We start from the raw sequence: 25,133 nt of genomic DNA, 5'->3' as shown, positions 1-25,133 counted from the left end.
GTAAAGCTCCTATACAACGCCCCCATGGCGAGTGTACGGACCAACAATACCAACTCCCAATACTTCCAGCTGCACAGGGGCACCAGACAAGGATGCCCACTGTCCCCGCTGCTGTTCACACTAGCAATCGAACCGCTAGCAATCGCGCTCAGGGCAGCAAAAAATTGGAGGGGGATCCGAAGGGGAGGCAGAGAGCACAGAGTCTCACTCTATGCAGATGATCTGCTCCTCTACATCTCGGACCCACAAAGCAGCATGGACGGAATCATCGCGCTCCTGAAAGAGTTTGGAGCCTTCTCGGGCTACAAACTCAACATGAGAAAAAGCGAGATCTTCCCAGTACCCCCGCAGGGGGGGGGGGGGGGCAGCACTAAAGGGGCTGCCGTTCAAACAAGCCCGACACAAATTCCGCTACCTGGGGATCCAAATAGCCCATGAATGGAAAGGGATCCACAAATGGAACCTCACCAGCCTGACGGAGGAAGTTAAAAAGGACCTGCAAAGATGGAACACACTCCCACTCTCCCTCTCGGGGAGAGTCCAGACGATCAAAATGAACGTACTGCCCAGGTTCCTCTTCCTGTTTAGATCCATTCCGATCTACATCCCCAAGGCCTTTTTCAAAGCGCTGGACAAACATATCATGGCGTTCGTATGGGGGGTAAAAACGCTAGGATCCCAAAGAAGGTCCTACAAAAAACAAAATCCAGGGGGGGGCTAGCCCTCCCGAATCTACAATTCTACCACTGGGCGGCAACAGCCGAGCGAGTAAGGGGATGGATCCAGGAGCCAGAAGCCGAGTGGGTGCATGCGGAGGAGGCCTCCTGCATGGGGACCTCCCTCCGGGCCCTCGCCACGGCAGCACTCCCATCCCCACCCAAAAAACACTCCACCAGCCCAGTGGTGACAGCCACCCTCCAATCCTGGAACCAACTGCGGCAGCAATTTGGCCTGACCAAAATGTCGGACAAGGCTCCCATCTGCAACAACCATAGGTTCATACCAGCACTGACTGACGCCACCTTCAAAAGGTGGGGGCAGGACGGGGGGAACACTGACAGTCAGGGACCTATACACGGACGACAGGATCGCAACACTGGACGAACTGACAGAGAAATTTCGGCTAGCCGGGGGGAACGAGCTACGGTACCTGCAACTCAAAAACTTCCTACGAAAGGAGACAAGGACGTACCCACAACCGCCACGACAGACACTACTGGAAGACCTACTGGACGCAAGTATCCTAGAGAAGGGGAACTGTAGCGACATGTATGACCGACTGGTAGATAGGGACGACACAGTACTGGACGCAACAAGAATGAAATGGGAGGACGACCTGGGGATTGAGATAGGGTGGGGACTCTGGAGCGAAGCACTGCATAGGGTCAACTCCACCTCCATGTGCGCAAGGCTCAGCCTGACGCAACTAAAAGTGGTACATAGAGCCCACTTAACAAGAACCCGTATGAGTAGGTTCTTCCCGGAGGTGGAGGACAGATGTGAACGGTGCCAAAGAGGCCCGGCCAACCACGCGCACATGTTCTGGTCTTGCCCCAGACTTGTGGAGTACTGGACAGCCTTCTTCGAGGCTATGTCCAAAGTGGTGGGGGTGAGGGTGGAGCCATGCCCGATAGTGGCGGTCTTCGGGGTTTCAGAACAGCCAGATCTATTCCTGGGGAGGAGGGCGGACGCCCTTGCCTTTGCCTCCCTGATTGCCCGCCGTAGAATCCTGTTTGGCTGGCGGTCAGCACCACCACCCAGAGCTGCAGACTGGCTGTCCGACCTCTCGGAATCTCTCCAAATGGAGAAAATCAAATTTGCCATCCGAGGGTCGCACGACGGCTTCCACAGAACGTGGGAGCCATTCATGCAATTGTTCCGGGACCTGTTTGTGGCCAACGTACAAGAGGAAGAATAGTCGGGTGGCCAAGAATCAGGGGAAAATGGACGGGAATTGGTGGAAGGTAGCGGGGAGGGGGGGAGGGGGTGGAGAGGGCTACGGGTTCGTTATGGGGGTTTGATGGCAAGCTAAGGCCCAAAACCAAACTGTAAATAAATGCCTATAAACATGTGCCTCGGCCATATTGGGGATTGTAAAATATGTATGCCGGCTAAAGGGGGCGGCCACAGTTGTTATTATGAAGATGCTTACCTGTAAATATACATGTTAATTTTTGCGTTTTTTTTTCTAATAATTTGTCATTTGTTGGATATAAAATATGAAAACTCAATAAAAAACATTTAAAAAAAAAAAGAAGGCAAATGGTATAGAACATAGAACAGTACAGCACAGTACAGGCCCTTCAGCCCACGATGTTGTGCCGACCATTTATCCTAATCTAAGATCAACCTAACCTACACCCCTTCAATTTACTGCTGTCCATGTGCCTGTCTAAGAGTCACTTAAATGTCCCGAATGACTCTGACTCCACCACCTCTGCTGGCAGTGCATTCCACACACCCACCACTCTCTGTGTAAAGAACCGACCTCTGACATCTCCCCTATACCTTTCTTTACTCAGAGAGTAGTAAGGGCGTGGAATGCCCTGCCTGCAACAGTAGTGGACTCGCCAACACTAAACGCATCCAAATGGTCATTGGATAGGCATATGGACGATAAGGGAATAGTGTAGATGGACTTTAGAGGGGTTTCACAGGTCGGCGCAACATCGAGGGCCGAAGGGCCTGCACTGCGCTGTAATGTTCTATGTTCTATGTTCCTCCAATCACCTTAAAATTATGTGACCCTCGTGACAGCCACTTCCACCCTGGGGAAAAGTCTCTGGCTATCCACTCTATCCATGCCTCTCATCACCTTCTGCACCTCTATCAAGTCACCTCTCTGCCTTCTTCGCTCCAGTGAGAAAAGCCCTAACTCCCTCAACCTTTCTTCATAAGACATGCCTGGGTGGGAGGTTTGCTAGAGCTCTTCAGGAGGGTTTAAACTAGTTTGGCAGGGGGATGGGAACCAGGGCTATGGATCAGAGGATAGGGTATCTGTTAAACAGGCAGAAATAGTATGCAGCGAGTCTGTGAGGAAGGATAGACAGTTGTTAGGGCAAAGTTGCACTCAGTGGAATGGGTTAAAGTGCGTCTGTTTCAATGAAAGGGGTGTCAGGAATAAGGGAGATGAACTTAGAGCAATGTTCTTCAAACTTTTTTTCCGGGGACCCATTTTTACCAACCGTTCAAACTTCGCGACCCACGCCGGCCGACCTGAGCGACCCACGCCGGCCGACCTGAGCGACCCACGCCAGCCGACCTGAGCGACCCACGCCAGCCGACCTGAGCGACCCACACCGGCCGACCTGAGCGACCCACGCCAGCCGACCTGAGCGACCCACACCGGCCGACCTGAGCGACCCACGCCAGCCGACCTTAGCGACCCACGCCAGCCGACCTTCGGGACCCACGGCAGCCGACCTGAGCGACCCACAATGGCCGATCTGAGCGACCCACGCCAGCCGACCTGAGCGACCCACGCCAGCCGACCTGAGCGACCCACAATGGCCGACCTGAGCGACCCACGCCAGCCTACCTGAGCGACCCACGCCAGCCGACCTGAGCGACCCACGCCAGCCGATCTGAGCGACCCACAATGGCCGACTTAAGCGACCCACGCCAGCCGACCTGAGCGACCCACGCCAGCCGACCTGAGCGACCCACGCCAGCCGACCTTCGGGACCCACGGCAGCCGACCTGAGCGACCCACGCCAGCCGATCTGAGCGACCCACAATGGCCGACCTGAGCGACCCACGCCAGCCGACCTGAGCGACCCACGCCAGCCGACCTGAGCGACCCACGCCGGCCGACCTGAGCGACCCACAATGGCCGACCTGAGCGACCCACGCCAGCCGACCTGAGCGACCCACGCCGGCCGACCTGAGCGACCCACGCCGGCCGACCTGAGCGACCCACGCCAGCCGACCTGAGCGACCCACACCAGCCGACCTTCGGGACCCACGGCAGCCGACCTGAGCGACCCACAATGGCCGACCTGAGCGACCCACGCCAGCCGACCTGAGCGACCCACGCCAGCCGACCTGAGCGACCCACGCCAGCCGACCTGAGCGACCCACGCCAGCCTACCTGAGCGACCCACGCCAGCCGACCTGAGCGACCCACGCCAGCCGATCTGAGCGACCCACGCCAGCCGATCTGAGCGACCCACAATGGCCGACCTGAGCGACCCACGCCAGCCGACCTGAGCGACCCACGCCAGCCGACCTGAGCGACCCACGCCAGCCGATCTGAGCGACCCACAATGGCCGACCTGAGCGACCCACGCCAGCCGACCTGAGCGACCCACGCCAGCCGACCTTCGGGACCCACGCCAGCCGACCTTCGCGACCCACAATGGCCGACCTGAGCGACCCACGCCAGCCGACCTGAGCGACCCACGCCAGCCGATCTGAGCGACCCACGCCAGCCGACCTGAGCGACCCACGCCAGCCGACCTTCGGGACCCACGCCAGCCGACCTGCGCGACCCACCATTTTCTCTCACCTTGTTTGCTGCTGACAAAAATGGAGGAAATGGTTTTGGGTCCCTTTGGCCCTCATACACGCTCCTCCAATGGAACCTGTTGGATGAAGGTGAAGCCTTCCGGTGTCGGAAAGTATGGAGTCTCCATCTGTCCAAAGTTCTAAATTTTGTTCCTGGAAAATTTTATCAAATAAAACCCTCCCCCGGAACCTGTAAAAGAAAAAGCTGCGACCGTTTTAAAAAAATAGTGGCGTAGGAAGGGCCGGAGTCACGGAGAGGGGGAGGGAGCCAGGCACCGGAATGGGCACTCCGGGGGGAGGGCACACACTGGGTGGGGGCACACTGGGGGAGGGGGCACACTGGGGGGGAGGGCACACACTGGGTGGGGGCACACTGGGGGAGGGGGCACACTGGGGGAGAGGGCACACACTGGGTGGGGGGGGAGCGCACACTGGGGATGGGGGGGAGAGGGCAGGATGGGAGTGGGGGGGACAGGGCACACTGGGACTGGGGGCACACTGGGACTGGGGGCACACTGGGGGAGGGGGCACACTGGGGGAGGGGGCACACTGGGGGAGGGGGCACACTGGGACTGGGGGCACACTGGGACTGGGGGCACACTGGGGGAGGGGGCACACTGGGGGAGGGGGCACACTGGGGGAGGGGGCACAGTGGGGGTGGGGGCCGCACTGGGGGGGGGGGGGCACACTGGGACTGGGGGCACACTGGGACTGGGGGCACACTGGGGGAGGGGGCACAGTGGGGGTGGGGGGCACACTGGGGGAGGGGGCACAGTGGGGGTGGGGGCACACTGGGGGAGGGGGGGAGAGGGCAGGATGGGAGTGGGGGGGACAGGGCACACTGGGGGAGGGGGCACACTGGGGGTGGGGGCACACTTGGGGTGGGGGCACACTGGGGGTGGGGGGCACACTGGGGGTGGGGGCACACTGGGGAGGGGGCACAGTGGGGGTGGGGGGCACACTGGGGGAGGGGGCACACTGGGGGAGGGGGCACAGTGGGGGTGGGGGGCACACTGGGGGTGGGGGGGGGCCCTTAATTCCACCCGGCCGGGCGGCTGATCTGGGGAGAGAGGGGGATCGGCCCCGCCGAGAGGCCGGTGTGTTTGGGGCGGGGATGGACGGAGGTGGGGGAGCAGCGGGGCCGCCTGTCGCTTGGCAGCGCGGCTCTGGGATGAGGCGCCCCTGGGTCCGGGACAAACCCAAAACAATTCAGCACTGAGGCTTCGCTCACCACACACTGCAGCCGGAACCCCGGCCCCACTCCGTTCCCCGCCCGTTCATATACCTGCCCAGGTGCATCTTAAATGATGCTAACGTACCCGCCCCCACCACCTCCGCTGGTAAAGCGTTCCAGGCACCCACCACCCTCTGCGTAAAAAACTTCCCACGCACATCTCCCTTAAACTTTCCCCTCTCACCTTGAAATCGTGACCCCTTGTAACTGACACCCCCACTCTTGGAAAAAGCTTGTTGCTATCCACCCTGTCCATACCTCTCATAATTTTGTAGACCTCAATCAGGTCCCCCCTCAACCTCCGTCTTTCCAACAAAAACAATCCTAATCTACTCAACCTTTCTTCATAGCTAGCACCCTCCATACCAGGCAACATCCTGGTGAACCTCCTCTGCACCCTCTCTAAGGCATCCACATATTTCTGGTAATGTGGTGACCAGAACTGCACGCCGTATTCCAAATGTGGCCGAACCAAAGTCCTATACAACTGTAACATGACCTGCCAACTCTTGTACTCAATACCCCGTCCGTTGAAGGCAAGCATGCTGTATGCCTTCTTGACCACACTATCAACCTGCGTTGCCACCTCCAGGGTACAATGGACCTGAACTCCCAGATCTCTCTGTACATCAATTTTCCCCAAGACCCTTCCATTGACCATATAGTTCGCTCTTGAATTAGATCTTCCAAAATGCATCACCTCGCATTTGCCTGGATTGAACTCCATCTGCCATTTCTCTGCCCAACTCTCCAATCTATCTATATTTGTTGTATTCTCTGACAGTCCTCCTCGCTATCTGCAACTCCACCAATCTTAGTATCATCTGCAAACTTGGTAATCAGACCACCTATACCTTCCTCCAGGTCATTTATGTAGATCACAAACAACACTGGTCCGAGCACGGATCCCTGTGGAACACCACTAGTCACCCTTCTCCATTTTGAGACACTCCCTTCCACCACTACTCTCTGTCTCCTGTTGCCCAGCCAGTTCTTTATCCATCTAGCTAGTACACCCTGAACCCCATACGACTTCACTTTTTCCATCAACAAAGGTCTTGTTTATTGACGTTTTATGTGGTGCACTGTTAAACGAAATAAGGATATCTAAAGAATTATAATTTTCAAAATTTTAATTTCTCACACAGTAATTAAGTTTACTAATTTTGGAATTAGGCCTCCCATTAATTTATTTAAAATGTGTATCTTTAAGACAAGGGATACCATCCTAACCTTTAACCCTTCCTCCAACAGTAATATTGAAAAAGGTTTGTCAAATTGCTACTTTTCTCCATCCTTTCTTGACCAACAGATGTGCCTCTGGTTACTATGGAAACCCTGTCCTGGGCTCTGGAGGGCAATGCCGCCCTTGCCCATGCCCCGGAGGCCCCAACAGTGGCCGACATTTTGCCACCTCCTGTTACCAGGATGCTAGAATGAGACAAGTGGTGTGTAACTGCGACCAAGGATACACAGGTGGGTACGGGAGGAACGTGCCCTGGGTGCTGGGCGCTGGGACCTTCACTGCCCCAGAGAGGCTCAGGTGGGTACGGGAGGAACGTGCCCTGGGCGCTGGGTCCTTCACTGCCCCAGAGAGGCTCAGGTGGGTACGGGAGGAACGTGCCCTGGGCCCTGGGCGCTGGGTCCTTCACTGCCCCAGAGAGGCTCAGGTGGGTACGGGAGGAACGTGCCCTGGGCGCTGGGTCCTTCACTGCCCCAGAGAGGCTCAGGTGGGTACGGGAGGAACGTGCCCTGGGCGCTGGGCGCTGGGTCCTTCACTGCCCCAGAGAGGCTCAGGTGGGTACGGGAGGAACGTGCCCTGGGCGCTGGGTCCTTCACTGCCCCAGAGAGGCTCAGGTGGGTACGGGAGGAACGTGCCCTGGGCGCTGGGTCCTTCACTGTCTCAGAGAGGCTCAGGTGGGTACGGGAGGAACGTGCCCTGGGCCCTGGGCGCTGGGTCCTTCACTGTCTCAGAGAGGCTCAGGTGGGTACGGGAGGAACGTGCCCTGGGCGCTGGGTCCTTCACTGCCCCAGAGAGGCTCAGGTGGGTACGGGAGGAACGTGCCCTGGGCGCTGGGTCCTTCACTGCCCCAGAGAGGCTCAGGTGGGTGGCCTGAGGAACGTGCCCTGGGCCCTGGGCGCTGGGTCCTTCACTGTCTCAGAGAGGCTCAGGTGGGTACGGGAGGAACGTGCCCTGGGCGCTGGGTCCTTCACTGTCTCAGAGAGGCTCAGGTGGGTACGGGAGGAACGTGCCCTGGGCGCTGGGACCTTCACTGCCCCAGAGAGGCTCAGGTGGGTACGGGAGGAACGTGCCCTGGGCGCTGGGTCCTTCACTGCCCCAGAGAGGCTCAGGTGGGTACGGGAGGAACGTGCCCTGGGCCCTGGGCGCTGGGTCCTTCACTGCCCCAGAGAGGCTCAGGTGGGTACGGGAGGAACGTGCCCTGGGCGCTGGGTCCTTCACTGCCCCAGAGAGGCTCAGGTGGGTACGGGAGGAACGTGCCCTGGGCGCTGGGTCCTTCACTGCCCCAGAGAGGCTCAGGTGGGTACGGGAGGAACGTGCCCTGGGCGCTGGGCGCTGGGTCCTTCACTGCCCCAGAGAGGCTCAGGTGGGTACGGGAGGAACGTGCCCTGGGCGCTGGGTCCTTCACTGCCCCAGAGAGGCTCAGGTGGGTACGGGAGGAACGTGCCCTGGGCGCTGGGTCCTTCACTGTCTCAGAGAGGCTCAGGTGGGTACGGGAGGAACGTGCCCTGGGCCCTGGGCGCTGGGTCCTTCACTGTCTCAGAGAGGCTCAGGTGGGTACGGGAGGAACGTGCCCTGGGCGCTGGGACCTTCACTGCCCCAGAGAGGCTCAGGTGGGTACGGGAGGAACGTGCCCTGGGCGCTGGGTCCTTCACTGCCCCAGAGAGGCTCAGGTGGGTGGCCTGAGGAACGTGCCCTGGGCCCTGGGCGCTGGGTCCTTCACTGTCTCAGAGAGGCTCAGGTGGGTACGGGAGGAACGTGCCCTGGGCGCTGGGCGCTGGGTCCTTCACTGTCTCAGAGAGGCTCAGGTGGGTACGGGAGGAACGTGCCCTGGGCGCTGGGTCCTTCACTGCCCCAGAGAGGCTCAGGTGGGTACGGGAGGAACGTGCCCTGGGCCCTGGGCGCTGGGTCCTTCACTGCCCCAGAGAGGCTCAGGTGGGTACGGGAGGAACGTGCCCTGGGCGCTGGGTCCTTCACTGCCCCAGAGAGGCTCAGGTGGGTACGGGAGGAACGTGCCCTGGGCGCTGGGTCCTTCACTGCCCCAGAGAGGCTCAGGTGGGTACGGGAGGAACGTGCCCTGGGCCCTGGGCGCTGGGTCCTTCACTGTCTCAGAGAGGCTCAGGTGGGTACAGGAGGAACGTGCCCTGGGCGCTGGGTCCTTCACTGCCCCAGAGAGGCTCAGGTGGGTACGGGAGGAACGTGCCCTGGGCCCTGGGTGCTGGGTCCTTCACTGCCCCAGAGAGGCTCAGGTGGGTACGGGAGGAACGTGCCCTGGGCGCTGGGCGCTGGGTCCTTCACTGCCCCAGAGAGGCTCAGGTGGGTACGGGAGGAACGTGCCCTGGGCCCTGGGCGCTGGGACCTTCACTGTCTCAGAGAGGCTCAGGTGGGTACGGGAGGAACGTGCCCTGGGCCCTGGGCGCTGGGTCCTTCACTGCCCCAGAGAGGCTCAGGTGGGTGGCCTGAGGAACGTGCCCTGGGTGCTGGGTCCTTCACTGCCCCAGAGAGGCTCAGGTGGGTACGGGAGGAACGTGCCCTGGGCGCTGGGTCCTTCACTGCCCCAGAGAGGCTCAGGTGGGTGGCCTGAGGAACGTGCCCTGGGCCCTGGGCGCTGGGTCCTTCACTGTCTCAGAGAGGCTCAGGTGGGTACGGGAGGAACGTGCCCTGGGCGCTGGGCGCTGGGTCCTTCACTGTCTCAGAGAGGCTCAGGTGGGTACGGGAGGAACGTGCCCTGGGCGCTGGGTCCTTCACTGCCCCAGAGAGGCTCAGGTGGGTACGGGAGGAACGTGCCCTGGGCCCTAGGCGCTGGGTCCTTCACTGCCCCAGAGAGGCTCAGGTGGGTACGGGAGGAACGTGCCCTGGGCGCTGGGTCCTTCACTGCCCCAGAGAGGCTCAGGTGGGTACGGGAGGAACGTGCCCTGGGCGCTGGGTCCTTCACTGCCCCAGAGAGGCTCAGGTGGGTACGGGAGGAACGTGCCCTGGGCGCTGGGTCCTTCACTGCCCCAGAGAGGCTCAGGTGGGTACGGGAGGAACGTGCCCTGGGCGCTGGGACCTTCACTGCCCCAGAGAGGCTCAGGTGGGTACGGGAGGAACGTGCCCTGGGCGCTGGGTCCTTCACTGCCCCAGAGAGGCTCAGGTGGGTACGGGAGGAACGTGCCCTGGGCGCTGGGTCCTTCACTGCCCCAGAGAGGCTCAGGTGGGTACGGGAGGAACGTGCCCTGGGCGCTGGGACCTTCACTGCCCCAGAGAGGCTCAGGTGGGTACGGGAGGAACGTGCCCTGGGTGCTGGGTCCTTCACTGCCCCAGAGAGGCTCAGGTGGTAGTTGGGGAATCAGACGGCAGGTGGTCAGTGAAGACGAGCAGACACATTGGCCGTGCTCCTTACTGAAAGATTTGGTGGGATGATCCGAGGCAGTAAGTGGTGGTGATTGGCCGACAATACCAGATTTGCGGAGGATAAAACTGCAACATGATGCAACAATTTACAGAAACAACATTTAATGGACAGAACATTCTGGTTATTTTTACGCCCTTCCTCCTTTACTTCTGCCGCTCTCTCCGAATCATCATCTTTCCGATCTGTTCCATCTCACAATCTCATTCTCTCTCCCTCCATCTCATTTTTTTAGATCCTTTCTTCCTTTTCTGACACCCTCTCTGTCTCACTGTTCACATTTCTCGTTCCCTCCCCACCCCTTTCTCCCAAGTTCTGGATTTTCCGACTGCCCTGGTCTCTTCCATGCACACTCCTCCCTCACATCCCCCTCCCCCCACTCCTGGTTTAAAACTTTGGTGGGGAATCCATTGTCAGGGTGGTGGTGGGGGGGGGTTGCTCTGTCATAATTTCGTGTCCACATTACTGTTACTAGCCTGGAGGTGGGATTTGTGCTGCTCGGAGACAGGAATTCCACCTCAGGAAGTTGCTGGTCAGTCGGATGGCTGGCAGCTCTGTGGTCCCAGCAGAATCTGGTGGGAACGATGGCCACTCTGTGACTACCCGCAATCATAATAAGAGTTGGTACAACAGCTGGACAACAAGGTCAGTGGAGGGGATGGAGTCGAAGTGGTTCAGGAGGAGGAAGAGTAATCTGGAGGACAGTGCACTGATGGGCACAGGGAACACGCAAAAGTGGTTCCACATCCACCCGTACCCCAACCACCCGTACCCCATCCACCCGTACCCCATCCACCCGTACCCCATCCACCCGTACCCCATCCACCCGTACCCCATCCACCCGTACCCCATCCACCCGTACCCCATCCACCCGTACCCCATCCACCCGTACCCCAGTGAGAGTCAGTGTGTGGGACCCGTACCCCAGTGAGAGTCAGTGTGTGTGGGACCCGTACCCCAGTGAGAGTCAGTGTGTGTGGGACCCGTACCCCAGTGAGAGTCGGTGTGTGTGGGACCCCCCACCCCAGTGAGAGTCAGTGTGTGTGGGACCCGTACCCCAGTGAGAGTCAGTGTGTGTGGGTCTGCACCCCAGTGAGAGTCAGTGTGTGTGGGACCCGTACCCCAGTGAGAGTCAGTGTGTGTGGGACCCGTACCCCAGTGAGAGTCAGTGTGTGTGGGACCCGTACCCCAGTGAGAGTCAGTGTGTGTGGGACCCGTACTCCAGTGAGAGTCAGTGTGTGTGGGACCCCAGTGAGAGTCAGTGTGTGTGCGACCCGTACCCCGCTGAGAGTCAGTGTATGTGGGACCCATCCCCCAGTGAGAGTCAGTGTGTGTGGGACCCCAGTGAGAGTCAGTGTGTGTGGGACCCGTACCCCAGTGAGAGTCAGTGTGTGTGGGACCCGTACCCCAGTGAGAGTCAGTGTGTGTGGGATCCGTACCCCAGTGAGAGTCAGTGTGTGTGGGACCCCAGTGAGAGTCAGTGTGTGTGGGACCCCTACCCCAGTGAGAGTCAGTGTGTGTGGGACCCGTACCCCAGTGAGGGTCAGTGTGTGGGACCCGTACCCCAGTGAGAGTCAGTGTGTGTGGGATCCGTACCCCAGTGAGAGTCAGTGTATGTGGGACCTGTACCCCAGTGAGTCAGTGTGTGTGGGACCCGTACCCCAGTGAGAGTCAGTGTGTGTGGGACCCGTACCCCAGTGAGATTCAGTGTGTGTGGGACCTGTGCCCCAGTGAGAGTCAGTGTGTGTGGGACCCGTACCCCAGTGAGAGTCAGTGTGTGTGGGACCCGTACCCCAGTGAGAGTCAGTGTGTGTGGGACCAGTACCCCAGTGAGAGTCAGTGTGTGTGGGACCCGTACCCCAGTGAGGGTCAGTGTGTGTGGAACCCATATCCCAGTGAGAGTCAGTGTGTGTGGGACCTGTACCCCAGTGAGAGTCAGTGTATGTGGGACCCGTACCCCAGTGAGAGTCAGTGTGTGTGGGACCCGTACCCCAGCGAGAGTCAGTGTGTGTGGGACCCCTACCCCAGTGAGAGTCAGTGTGTGTGGGACCCGTACCCCAGTGAGAGTCAGTGTGTGTGGGACCCGTACCCCAGTGAGAGTCAGTGTGTGTGGGACCCGTACCCCAGTGAGAGTCAGTGTGTGCGGGACCCGTACCCCAGTGAGAGTTAGTGTGTGTGGGACCCGTACCCCAGTGAGAGTCAGTGTGTGTGGGACCCGTACCCCAGTGAGAGTCAGTGTGTGTGGGACCCGAACCCCAGTGAGAGTCAGTGTGTGTGGGACCCGTACCCCAGTGAGAGTCAGTGTGTGTGGGACCCGTACCCCAGTGAGAGTCAGTGTGTGTGGGACCCGTACCCCAGTGAGAGTCAGTGTGTGTGGGACCCGTACCCCAGTGAGAGTCAGTGTGTGTGGGACCCGTACCCCAGTGAGAGTCAGTGTGTGTGGGACCCGTACCCCAGTGAGAGTCAGTGTGTGTGGGACCCGTACCCCAGTGAGAGTCAGTGTGTGTGGGACCCATATCTGTGGGCCAGGAAGTGCCTGTGGGTCTATATTTTAATCTGGGTTTTGGAGTGATGAGATTAGCCTGGAACTTATTTGAATCGCTATTTATTGATCTCCAAGCTCCAGCCTCTGTCCAGTCTCCTGCCTTCCTTTACCCATCTCATTTTCTCACCCCCAGGGGTGGTTAAACGCTCCGGTGGCGGGCACCGTAAGTAATTGTACTTCTTGCACTGTTTATGATGCCATGCATGGCTCTCCATGTAGTAACTGCCTTGCTCGTTGGCCTGTAGGTTACTGCGTTAATGAGAAAGTCATTGTTTACTTGTTGATTCCTGTTATAAAGGCACATGGAACCCTGTAGGAGAAAGACTTTCCTTTAATGTAACACCTTTTGCAACCTCAGAATGTTCCGAATGCCTCACAGCCAGTGAAGTGTTTGGATGTCTGGTCATTGTTGTTCCATAGACAAATACGGCAGCCAATTGGACACACAGCTCCCACAAAGAGCTGTGTTGTATGGTCGGTTCAGAGGAACGCTTGGCCAGAGAGTGACATCAGAACCTTTTCTGTTGGAAAATGCAGAGGGAACCTGGGATTAACTCCCTCAGTTCTGCAGTGAGATTGTCAGTCTTGGGTAAGTGCTCAGATCTCTGGAATGGGACCTGCTGACTCAGGGGTGTGAGTGTTAGCCAGTGAGCCAGTGATACCTGCTGGATTCGAGCTCTGACCTCCCATTTATCCAGAAGCCGCCGTATTTGAAACTCAACAACAGCAAGTGTTTTGACAGCGTTAAAGGAATCTTTGGCTTGCAAGCAAAATGTTATCATCTGAGATGGTTACTGATAAACTAAAAATCTGAACATTTAACATTTTCTAGTGGGTATTGGCCGCCTTCATTTCAGTGTTTTTTGAGAAAGAGTGTAACATGATATTAACTCATTCCAATACCTAATTAATCAATGTTATAAAGACTGATGTGGAAGTCGATATCACATTTTAAGGTAACTGATCATCGCTGCACCCATCCCTGTAATTTCCCAAACTCGTTATTTGGACGGCTTCTGGTTCCGTTGTCTCGAAATCTTGTTTATTTCCCAAAGTTTTATCCAGTACATGCTGGGTCCAGTGTTACAGGGGGCTCTGCCTCTCCAGAGACAGACACAGTCACTGCAAAACGCCAGATGATTCACCTTCTGCTGATCACCTTTGACTGTGTGGGCGGACACCCCATGCCAGTGGCTTTGACCCCATGCCAGTGGCTTTGACCCCATGCCAGTGGCTTTGACCCCATGCCAGTGGCTTTGACCCCCATGCCAGTGGCTTTGACCCCATGCCAGTGGCTTTGACCCCATGCCAGTGGCTTCGACCCCATGCCAGTGGCTTTGACCCCATGCCAGTGGCTTTGACCCCATGCCAGTGGCTTTGACCCCATGCCAGTGGCTTTGACCCCATGCCAGTGGCTTTGACCCCATGCCAGTGGCTTTGACCCCATGCCAGTGGCTTTGAAGGCCACACCGGCTCTCAACATCTACTCACTTAGTTCTTCCCGGGGCTCAGTGGGGGATGTGTGGGCTGTCTCCCAATCAGCTGCACACAGTTCTGTCAACATGACGCCATCTTGAGACGCGTCCACACGTTTATCCATTACCGGACAGTCGAGGCCAGCCAGGCAGAGAAAGCCAGAGACTTTATGGTGATGGCTGGTTCCCCACGCCAGGGTGTAATGCCCGCAAAGACACCAACAGGTGAACCAGGAGCCTTTGTGAACCACAAGGCTTCCACTCAATGAATGTGCAGATTGTCAGGGACCACAATACACTTGCCGGGATGAATGTCGCTTGAACAACATTCAAAACACTTGACACCATTCAGGACAAAGCAGCCTGCTTGATTGGCATCCCATCCACCACTTAAATATTCACTCCCTCCGTCAATGCACAGTGGCAGCCGGAGGCACCATGCACAAGATGCAGGGCACACACTCACCAAGGCTCCTTCGGCAGCACCTTCCAATCTTGCAACCTCTACCACCTGGAACACCACCACCTGCAATTTCCCCGTTGTGACTATATAAAGTTCCTTCATTATCACTGGGTCATCATCCTGGTCCCCCCCTCACCCCCACATCCCCAACAGCACGGTAAGTCTACTCTTACACCACAAGGACAGTTTGGGAAATAAACAAGATTTCGAGACAACAGAACCAGAAGCCGGGCAAATAAGGAGTTTGGGAAATTACAGGGGTAGGGTGCACAGTTCATGAAGAAATCAGCAGCACCACCTTCTCAAGGACAATTAGCGATGGCCAGTAAATGCTGACCTTATCAAAGACACACACACATGGTATGAAGCAATAAAAAAGTCCCTTTGTCCAGACTCCCCAACCAGCAGGAAGTTTGTTTTTTATCGACACTAACTGTTCCCCTAATATTTAAATTATTTTGATAAAATCAACTCTTTCCCTTCTAAATTACAATGAATGTTTCTCCTGTGTAATCTCTCCTGGTAATTTAATACTTCAGTCCAGGTACCTATCTGATGAATCTACACTGCGCTCCCTCCAAGGTCAATATCTCTGTGATGCCCAGAACTGCTCTCACTATCCACACTGTGGTCTGACCAGGGAGCTGTGTAGATGGAGGAGGACTTCGATCGGCCCTCTTGTTATCCAGACCCCTCGATATAAACAACAACATTCCATGATCCTTTCTGATCATTTTCTGTGACAAATATCATAGTTTGTAACATTTTCAAGGCCTCTGTACCTTCACTTCCCAAGTCTCTCGGAGCTCCACTGTTTCTAGATTTTCACCATTTAGAAAGTCCCCTCTAGGGGGTATCATGACCAGTACAGGCTTAGAGGGCCGAAGGGCCTGTTCCTGTGCTGTATTGTTCCTTGTTCTATCTTTTGGGTCCAAATTCGATTACCTCACACTGAATTCCAGTTGCCACAGGTTTACCTGTTCACTTAATTATCAATATCTCTTTTTAATCTGTTGCTAGCATCTACATTGTTACTTATCTTTGTTTCATTGGCAAAATCTGATTTGTGGCATTCTATGTCGTCACCTAAGTCATTGATAAATCTGCTTAGTTCAGGCTGCAAAACAGATCCTATCAGGACACCAAAATGCCATGAATCTTTCTCCAAATATTAAATGTTAATTTGTGATTCACAAAGTTACAGAGATTAATCGCATTAGCACCACAACAATTGATGTTTTTTTTCTTCTTCCATGTGTACAATAATTAAAAAGCTAATTGTTATCTGTCCGGTTCCCCTGTTAATAAACTCTGCCTTGTGCCCCTTTATCAACCCAATTTGCTACGTCCACAAAAAGCTCGAATAAATTTATCAAACAAGGTTACGCTTTAGTGAAACCGTGTTGACTTGTTCTAATCAAACAATGCTTTTCTAACTGCATTGTTAATATTTCCTTATTAATAGATTACAGCATTTTTCCAATAACCAATCTCACGGTAACTGGCCTGTTTAAGTTTCACATTCTTGACTTTCAAAATTAACATAGATTTCAATGGTGTGATCACTATTTCCCGGAGGATCGTTTTTACCGTGACATTACTGATTAACCCTGCTTCATTAGACGATACTAGATCTAAGGTAGCTTGATCCCCATGCAGTCCCACAATGTATTGCTCCAAGAAACTCTCGGGAAAACATTGCCAAGCTCCTCTCCAAGACCAATTTGATTGTCCCAGTCTTTTTGAAGATTAATTGTTACTCTGCCTTTCTTAGAAGATCCAATCATTTATTTTTTTGTTCTCTGCGCAACTCTTTCACTGCTGTTAGGGGCCCAATAAATAAACTCCCACTGGTGTTTTCCGACTCTTGCTATTGTTATGAGCCAGAGCTTAGAAACTCCAAAGTGCATTATGAAGTTCACCTGACCTACAACCTTTATGTTGAATTTGGCCAGGATGAGCACAAGAGCCTTCACTGCAGGTGTGACTCATCAGTCTTCCTAAACACTTGTTATTGTTCACAATTTACATCGATGGTTTGGAGTTGGGGACCAAGGGCAATGTGTCCAAGTTTGCAGACAACACTTAAGATGAAAATGAAAAATGAAAATCGCTTATTGTCACGAGTAGGCTTCAAATGAAGTTGCTGTGAAAAGCCCCTAGTCGCCACATTCCAGCACCTGTTCGGGGAGGCTGTTACAGGAATCGAACCGTGCTGCTGGCTTGCCTTGGTCTGTTTTCAAAGCCAGCGATTAGCCCTGTGAGCTAAAGCAAACAGTGCAGAGGATACTGGAAGGCTGCAGAGGGATTTGGATAGGTTAAGTGAATGGGCTAGGGTCTGGCAGATGGAATACAATGTTGACAAATGTGAGGTTATCCATTTTAGTCGGAATAACAGCAAAAGGGATTATTATTTAAATGTTAAAATATTAAAGCATGCCGCTGTGCAGAGAGACCTGGGTGTGCTAGTGCATGAATCGCAGAAAGTTGGTTTACAGCTGCAACAGGTGATTAAGAAGGCAAATGGAATTTTGTCCTTCATTGCTAGAGGGATGGAGTTTAAGACTAGGGAGGTTATGCTGCAATTGTATAAGGTGTTAGTGAGGCCACACCTGGAGTATTGTGTTCAGTTTTGTCTCCTTACCTGAGAAAGGACGTACTGGCACTGGAGGGTGTGCAGAGGAGATTCACTAGGTTAATCCCAGAGCTGAAGGGGTTGGATTATGAGGAGAGGTTGAGTAGACTGGGACTGTACTCGTTGGAATTTAGAACTATGAGGGGGGAATCTTATAGAAACATATAAAATTATGAAGGGAATAGATAGGATAGATGCGGGCAGGTTGTTTCCACTGGCAGGTGACAGCAGAACTAGGGGGCATAGCCTCAAAATAAGGGGAAGTAGATTTAGGACTAAGTTTAGGAGGAACTTCTTCACCTAAAGGGTTGTGAATCTATGGAATTCCTTGCCCAGTGAAGCAGTTGAGGCTCCTTCATTAAATGTTTTTAAGGTAAAGATAGATAGTTTTTTGAAGAATAAAGGGATTAAGGGGTATGGTGTTCGGGCCGGAAAGTGGAGCTGAGTCCACAAAAGATCAGCCATGATCTAATTGAATGGCGGAGGAGCTCAAGTGGCCAGATGGCCTACTCCTGCTCCTAGTTCTTATGTTCTTATGTACTTTAATCAAAACCAGGTTTATTCTAAAAATGTAGTTAACACATATATATCTATAAACACAGCAAGAAGGTTTTTCAATTACAAACATAAAGACACCACACAGCTACAATAATCTATGTATCTAATACTTGATGAATTCCCCCTTTAGCTGTTCCAATTCAATAACAAAATCCAATAAACCAAAACCCCTTTTCAAGGGCGTGGCCCAGCACACTGTAATCTCATTTGAATGGGGATGGTCCTTTTCTTGAGATTCTGATCCAGTTCCAACTAGCAGATTTAAAATTCTTTCCGGAAGATGACTATATCTTTAACGTTACCGAGGCAGTTTTCCACAACCAATATGCTTTTTCCTGGAACAGCTTTCAAAATGAAAACAGAGGAAAACAGGGGGAACGCTTCTTTCTCTTTTTACCGTCCAAAGCAGTCAAACTGAAGCTGAAACCCTCTCTCACAGCCCCAGCCCCAGCCCAGTGTGCTACAAATCACATGATAAGAGACTAAACCTTTCTTAAAATGAATACTTTTCGTCAGTATTCACTCAGGAAAAAGATAATATTGTGGAGGAGAATGCTGAGACCCAGGCTATTAGAATAGATGGCATTGAGGTGCGTAGGGAAGAAGTGTTGGCAATTCTGGACAAGGTGAAAATAGATAAGTCCCCGGGGCCGGATGGGATTTATCCTAGGATTCTCTGGGAAGCCAGGGAAGAGATTGCTGAGCCTTTGGCTTTGATTTTTAGGTCATCGTTGGCTACAGGAATAGTGCCAGAGGACTGGAGGATAGCAAATGTGGTCCCTTTGTTCAAGAAGGGGAGTAGAGATAACCCCGGTAACTATAGGCCGGTGAGCCTAACGTCTGTGGTGGGTAAAGTCTTGGAGAGGATTATAAAAGATACGATTTATAATCACCTAGATAGGAATAATATGATTAGGGACAGTCAGCATGGTTTTGTGAAGGGTAGGTCATGCCTCACAAACCTTATCGAGTTCTTTGAGAAGGTGACTGAACAGGTTGACGAGGGTAGAGCAGTTGATGTGGTGTATATGGATTTCAGTAAAGCGTTTGATAAGGTTCCCCACGGTCGGCTATTGCAGAAAATACGGAGGCTGGGGATTGAGGGTGATTTAGAGATGTGGATCAGAAATTGGCTAGTTGAAAGAAGACAGAGAGTGGTAGTTGATGGGAAATGTTCAGAATGGAGTTCAGTTACGAGTGGCGTACCACAAGGATCTGTTCTGGGGCCGTTGCTGTTTGTCATTTTTATAAATGACCTAGAGGAGGGCGCGGAAGGATGGGTGAGTAAATTTGCTGATGACACTAAAGTCGGTGGAGTTGTAGACAGTGCGGAAGGATGTTGCAGGTTACAGAGGGACATAGATAAGCTGCAGAGCTGGGCTGAGAGGTGGCAAATGGAGTTTAATGTGGAGAAGTGTGAGGTGATTCACTTTGGAAAGAATAACAGAAATGCGGAATATTTGGCTAATGGTAAAATTCTTGGTAGTGTGGATGAGCAGAGGGATCTCGGTGTCCATGTACATAGATCCCTGAAAGTTGCCACCCAGGTTGATAGGGTTGTGAAGAAGGCCTATGGTGTGTTGGCCTTTATTGGTAGAGGGATTGAGTTCCGGAGCCATGAGGTCATGTTGCAGTTGTACAAAACTCTAGTACGGCCGCATTTGGAGTATTGCGTACAGTTCTGGTCGCCTCATTATAGGAAGGACGTGGAAGCTTTGGAACGGGTGCAGAGGAGATTTACCAGGATGTTGCCTGGTATGGAGGGAAAATCTTATGAGGAAAGGCTGATGGACTTGAGGTTGTTTTCGTTAGAGAGAAGAAGGTTAAGAGGTGACTTAATAGAGGCATACAAAATGATCAGAGGGTTAGATAGGGTGGACAGCGAGAGACTTCTCCCGCGGATGGAGGTGGCTAGCACGAGGGGACATAGCCTTAAATTGAGGGGTAATAGATATAGGACAGAGGTCAGAGGTGGGTTTTTTACGCAAAGAGTGGTGAGGCCGTGGAATGCCCTACCTGCAACAGTAGTGAACTCGCCAACATTGGGGGCATTTAAAAGTTTATTGGATAAGCATATGGATGATAAGGGCATAGTGTAGGTTAGATGGCCTTTAGATTTTTTTCCATGTCGGTGCAACATCGAGGGCCGAAGGGCCTGTACTGCGCTGTATCGTTCTATGTTAAAGGGACTCAGATGACAATATTCCTAATTTCCCACCCATACTGTTTCTACTTCCTGATCTGAGGACAGATCCCTTCTCACTAATGTACTTATGTTATCATTTACTATCAGGATGGCCCCACCTCCATTTCCATTTTCTGTCTTTCTGAAATATTGTGACCCTGGAACATTTATTGCTTGCCGTTGATCACATTGTAACCATGGGCGGGATTCTCCGCCCCCCGCCGGGTTGGAGAATCACCGGCTGCTGAATTCTCCGGCGCCGGAGATTTGGCAGGGGTGGGATTCATGCTGCGCCAGTCAGCGGCCGCTCACAGTGCCCCCCCCCGGCGATTCTCCAACCCGCGATGGGCCGCAATCCCGCTCGCTCTATGGAGGTCACGCCAGCGTAAATTGGACTAGGTCCTCTACCGGCGGGACCCGGCGGTGTGGGCGGGCTCCGGGGTCCTGGGGAGGGACACGGGGTGATCTGGCCCCGGGTGGGTGCCCCCACGGTGGCCTGGCCCGCGATCGGGATCCACCGATCCGCGAGTGGGCCCATGCCATGGGGGCACTCCTTTCCTACGCGCCGGCCGTGTAAGCCTTCGCGATGGCCACCGTGAAGATGAACCCCACCTGCACATGCGCAGGAATGGAGTCAGCAGCCACTGGCGCTCCCGCGCATGCACGGACCCGCGCCAGCCGGCGGAATCCCTTCGGCCCCGGCTGGCACGGCGCCAAAGGCCTTTCACGCCGGCTGGCAGGGCGCATACCACTCCGGCGCCGGCCGAGCCCCTGAAGGTGCGGAGGATTCTACACCTTTGGGGCGGGCCGACGCCAGAGTGGATCACGCCACTCCGTCCCACCGGGACCCCCTGTCCCGCCAGGACCCCCCGTCCCGCCGGGACCCCCTGTCCCACCGGGACCCCTCGTCCCGCCGGGACCCCCCGTCCCACCGGGACCCCCTGTCCCACCGGGACCCCCCGTCCCGCCGGGACCCCCTGTCCCACCGGGACCCCCCCGTCCCGCCGGGACCCCCGTCCCACCGGGACCCCCCGTCCCACCAGGACCCCCTGTCCCACCGGGTCCCACCGGGACCCCCCGTCCTACCAGGACCCCCTGTCCCACCGGGTCCCACCGGGACCCCCCGTCCCACCAGGACCCCCTGTCCCACCGGGTCCCACCGGGACCCCCCGTCCCACCAGGACCCCCCGTCCTACCAGGACCCCCTGTCCCACCGGGTCCCACCGGGACCCCCCGTCCCACCAGGACCCCCTGTCCCACCGGGTCCCACCGTCCCACCAGGACCCCCCGTCCCACCAGGACCCCCCGTCCCACCGGGACCCCCCGTCCCACCGGGACCCCCCGTCCCACCGGGACCCCCCGTCCCACCGGGACCCCCCGTCCTACCGGGACCCCCTGTCCTACCGGGACCCCCCGTCCTACCGGGACCCCCCGTCCTACCGGGACCCCCTGTCCCGCCGGGACCCCCCGCCCCGCCGGGACCCCCCGCCCCGCCAGGACCCCCCGTCCCACCGGGACCCCCCACCCCGCCGGGACCCCCCACCCCGCCGGGGACGGGAGAATCCCACCCCATCTCTCTCCAATGGTGATTAAATCTAAATCATTTATCTCGATTTGTGTCACTAGTTCATCTGTCTTATTGCAAACGTTTCTTCGCACATTCAAATAAAGAACCTGGAATTTCAATTGCTTTACTTCAGTTCCCTGCAATGACCTTATTCTTTAATTCTCATCCTTTCCTGTCCCACTCTGCTTGCCATTACCCACATCACAATATTCTTCTGGTGCCTCAACCTATCTATTTGGATTTATCAATATCCCATCACCTGCGCTCTCTCCCATCCCCCCCCCACTCTGTTAGATTAAAGTCTTGTCCGCAGCCCGTGTTATACAGTTCACCAGGACGCTGCTCCCAGCCCAGTTCAGATAACAATCCAGAGATGATTACCTCTGATATTCTGTTATAATATAGCGCAATCGGACGAGAGGCACATGACCAGCCAGAGCCAATGGGAAGCCAGTGCTCTGCACCAATGACAGTGCTCATCTCCTCACATTCTCCCAGCAGAACATCATTCCAGGTTTGATGTACCATCAATGATGTACCATCCAAAATTCTAGCAGATTAAATTGATGTACCATCAATTCAACTCAAGACACATTTAGGATCCGAATAGTGGCTTTAATCTGCTAATTGTTAGTTGTTAATCTGCTAGTTGCACACCTCGGAGGCGGGGCCTACTTGCCTCTCGACCAATTGGAGAGCAGTCACATGACTAGTCCCAACCAATTGGACGAGAGGCACATGACCAGCCAGAGCCAATGGGAAGCCAGTGCTCTGCACCAATGGCAGTGCTCATACCCATACCACCACAAGGTTCCCTCGCAAGATCCTGGGTCGTCCCTTCCCCCTCCAAGTTCTTCTCCAGCCACGAGCAGATGCCTTTCCCCCTGGCACCGGGTGAAAGGGCATCTTTGGCAAACACTCCATTAGAGATTTTAACGAGAAAAATCCAGTGACATTACCCAAGACAAAGGACTGTTGTCACCTTTAATAACCATACTCCACACAACTCCTCAGATGTGGAAATTCAAAACAAAGGTTCAGAAGCCGACTGCTTTCTGGAAACAAAGGCTTCACTGGCTTGGAAACTGGGCGGTTGCTTCAAATTCACACCTTCTCTGGGCACAGATCCAGGAGGATTCTCTGCTTCCCGCTGCTGGTAGCAGAGTTCCCAGAGAATCGCGCGCTGGGCGACAAACAGGATTAGCCCCCGCTCTGGTCTCCTACCGCTGGCTGCAGCAAGCTACCCACCCTGCGATGGTGGGACTGTGCAAATGGGTGGTTTGAACCATTTGCAGCCGATTAACGGGCTGGAGATCTGATTCTCCACGTCTCTGTGATGCCCCGGCCAGGATTCACACTCGTATGGATTGGTACAAGTATTAATAAGTGTGGCCCTGGTGCGGTGGACCTCACGGTGGGTCAAGGGGGTACGTATGTAATATTGGTGTCCCCAAAATCCATCACAGGGCCCCCACAATGCAAACTGTGCCTATTCCGACCCCCATATCACAGGCCCCACCATATTAGATACCCCCTATATCAGAGACCCCCCATATCAGAGACTGGCACCGTAGCACAGTGGTTAGCACTGTTACTTCGCCGCTCTAGGGTCCCAGGTTCGATTCCCGGCTTGGGTCACTGTCTGTGCGGAGTCTGCACGTTCTCCCCGTGTGTGCGTGGGTTTCCTCCGGGTGCTCCGGTTTCCTCCCACAGTCCTGAAAGACGTGCTGTTAGGTGAATTGGACGTTCTGAATTCTCCCTCTGTGTACCTGAACAGGCGCCGGAATGTGGCGACTAGGGGCTTTTCACAGTAACTTCATTGCAGTGTTAATGTCAGCCTACTTGTGACAATAAAGATTATTATAGTTGGAGAATTTTGTTTCATTTATAAAAATATGGAAATAGAAACCTGGTATCCGCCCATGAAGCAGCCAGATTGTCATTAAAATCACAACTGGTTCACTAACGTCCCACCGGGGATGGAGGTCTAATGTTACCTGGTCTGGCCTTGTGTCATTGTGTTTTACAGCACAGATAGAGGCCCTTCGGCCTGTTGGCCATCAAGCAGCTAACTATTCCTATCCCATTTTCCCGCACTCGGTCTGTAGCCTTGTGTACTGTGGGCATTTCAAATGCTCATCTCAATGCTTCTTAAATGTTGTGAGGGTTCCTGCGTTTACCACCCTTCAGGTCGTGAGGTCCAGACTCCCATCAACCCCGGGTGGAAATGTTCTTCATCAAATCCCCTCCACATCTCCTCCTCGCCGTAAATCTGTGACCCCTGGTTATCGGCCTCTCTACTAAGGGGAAAAGCTTCTTCCTGTCGACTCCAGCAAGGTCCCTCAGAATGTTGTCTGGCCCGATGAGGTCTCCCCTCAGCCTTCTCTGATCTGAGGAGAACGACCCCCCAGCCTTACCAGCCTCTCTCTGTAAGCTGAAAGCGAGGAGCTAATCCCTCTCCCTCATTTCTGTTGACAGGTTCTCGATGTGACGAATGTGCACCTGGTTACTACGGTAACCCCTCACTACCAGGCGGGAGGTGTCTGCCGTGTCGATGCCACAACAATATCGATGTCAGCGATCCCCAGTCATGTGATCGGCAGACCGGTCAGTGCTTGAAATGCCTATTCAACACGGAGGGGACTCGCTGCGAGCACTGTCGGTTCGGATACCATGGCGACGCCTCCCGACGCAACTGCAAAAGTAAATTTTACATTTTCATATCCAAGAGGTGACGTGAGGAGAATTGTTTTCACTTGGCCAGTTGTTGTGAACATATTGCCCCAGAGAGGGGCGAAAGGAAATTCAGTGATAAATTTCAAAAGGGAACTTGGTAAATACTGAGGAAGGAACCATTTGCACGTCTGTGGGTAATAGGCGGAGGAGTGGGTTTTATTGGGAAGTTGGACAAAGGAGCTATCAAAAACATGGTAGATCAAAGGGCTTCCTCGTGTGCTGCCTAACAGCCCAGAATTGTTCCCAGAATGATGGTGAGTTTAACAGTGCTTCAAATTACTAATGTGCCAATCATCCAGTAACCCATGACAACAAAGAGATGCCCATGAGCTGAGCACTGTTGGAAAAGCAAAATACTGCGGATGCTGGGAACTGGAAACAAAAACAATAAATGTTGGAAATACACGGCGGGTCAGGTAGTATCTGTGGAGAGGGAGGCAGAGTTAACTAGGCAGGTGGCTGACCTGAGATTCTGATGCTGTCTCTCTGCTGACTATTGTCAACATTTCTTTTTACCCCATGAGCTGAGAAATTCCACAAATTCTTTGAGGATTTGTTCCAGTCCACTGTTATCCTCAGCAGGGTGAGATCTTGTCAT

General features: G+C 54.6%; 1 protein-coding gene across 1 annotated transcript in view; it reads left to right on the top strand.

Moving 5' to 3' along the window:
* LOC119973711 (laminin subunit beta-2-like) overlaps positions 1–25,133 on the top strand; it is a 91,337-nt gene that overhangs the window by 30,417 nt on the left and 35,787 nt on the right. Inside the window, exons 9-10 of the mRNA XM_038812100.1 lie at positions 7,053–7,216; positions 24,278–24,502. Coding sequence (XP_038668028.1) covers positions 7,053–7,216; positions 24,278–24,502 — 389 coding nt within the window. The remainder of the gene's footprint in view (positions 1–7,052; positions 7,217–24,277; positions 24,503–25,133) is intronic.

This window comes from Scyliorhinus canicula, chromosome 11 (genome assembly GCF_902713615.1).
Source record: "Scyliorhinus canicula chromosome 11, sScyCan1.1, whole genome shotgun sequence".
Taxonomy (NCBI): Eukaryota; Metazoa; Chordata; class Chondrichthyes; order Carcharhiniformes; family Scyliorhinidae; genus Scyliorhinus; species Scyliorhinus canicula.
Note: the sequence above shows the minus strand (reverse complement) of the source record. Positions and strands in the feature narration are given on the sequence as shown.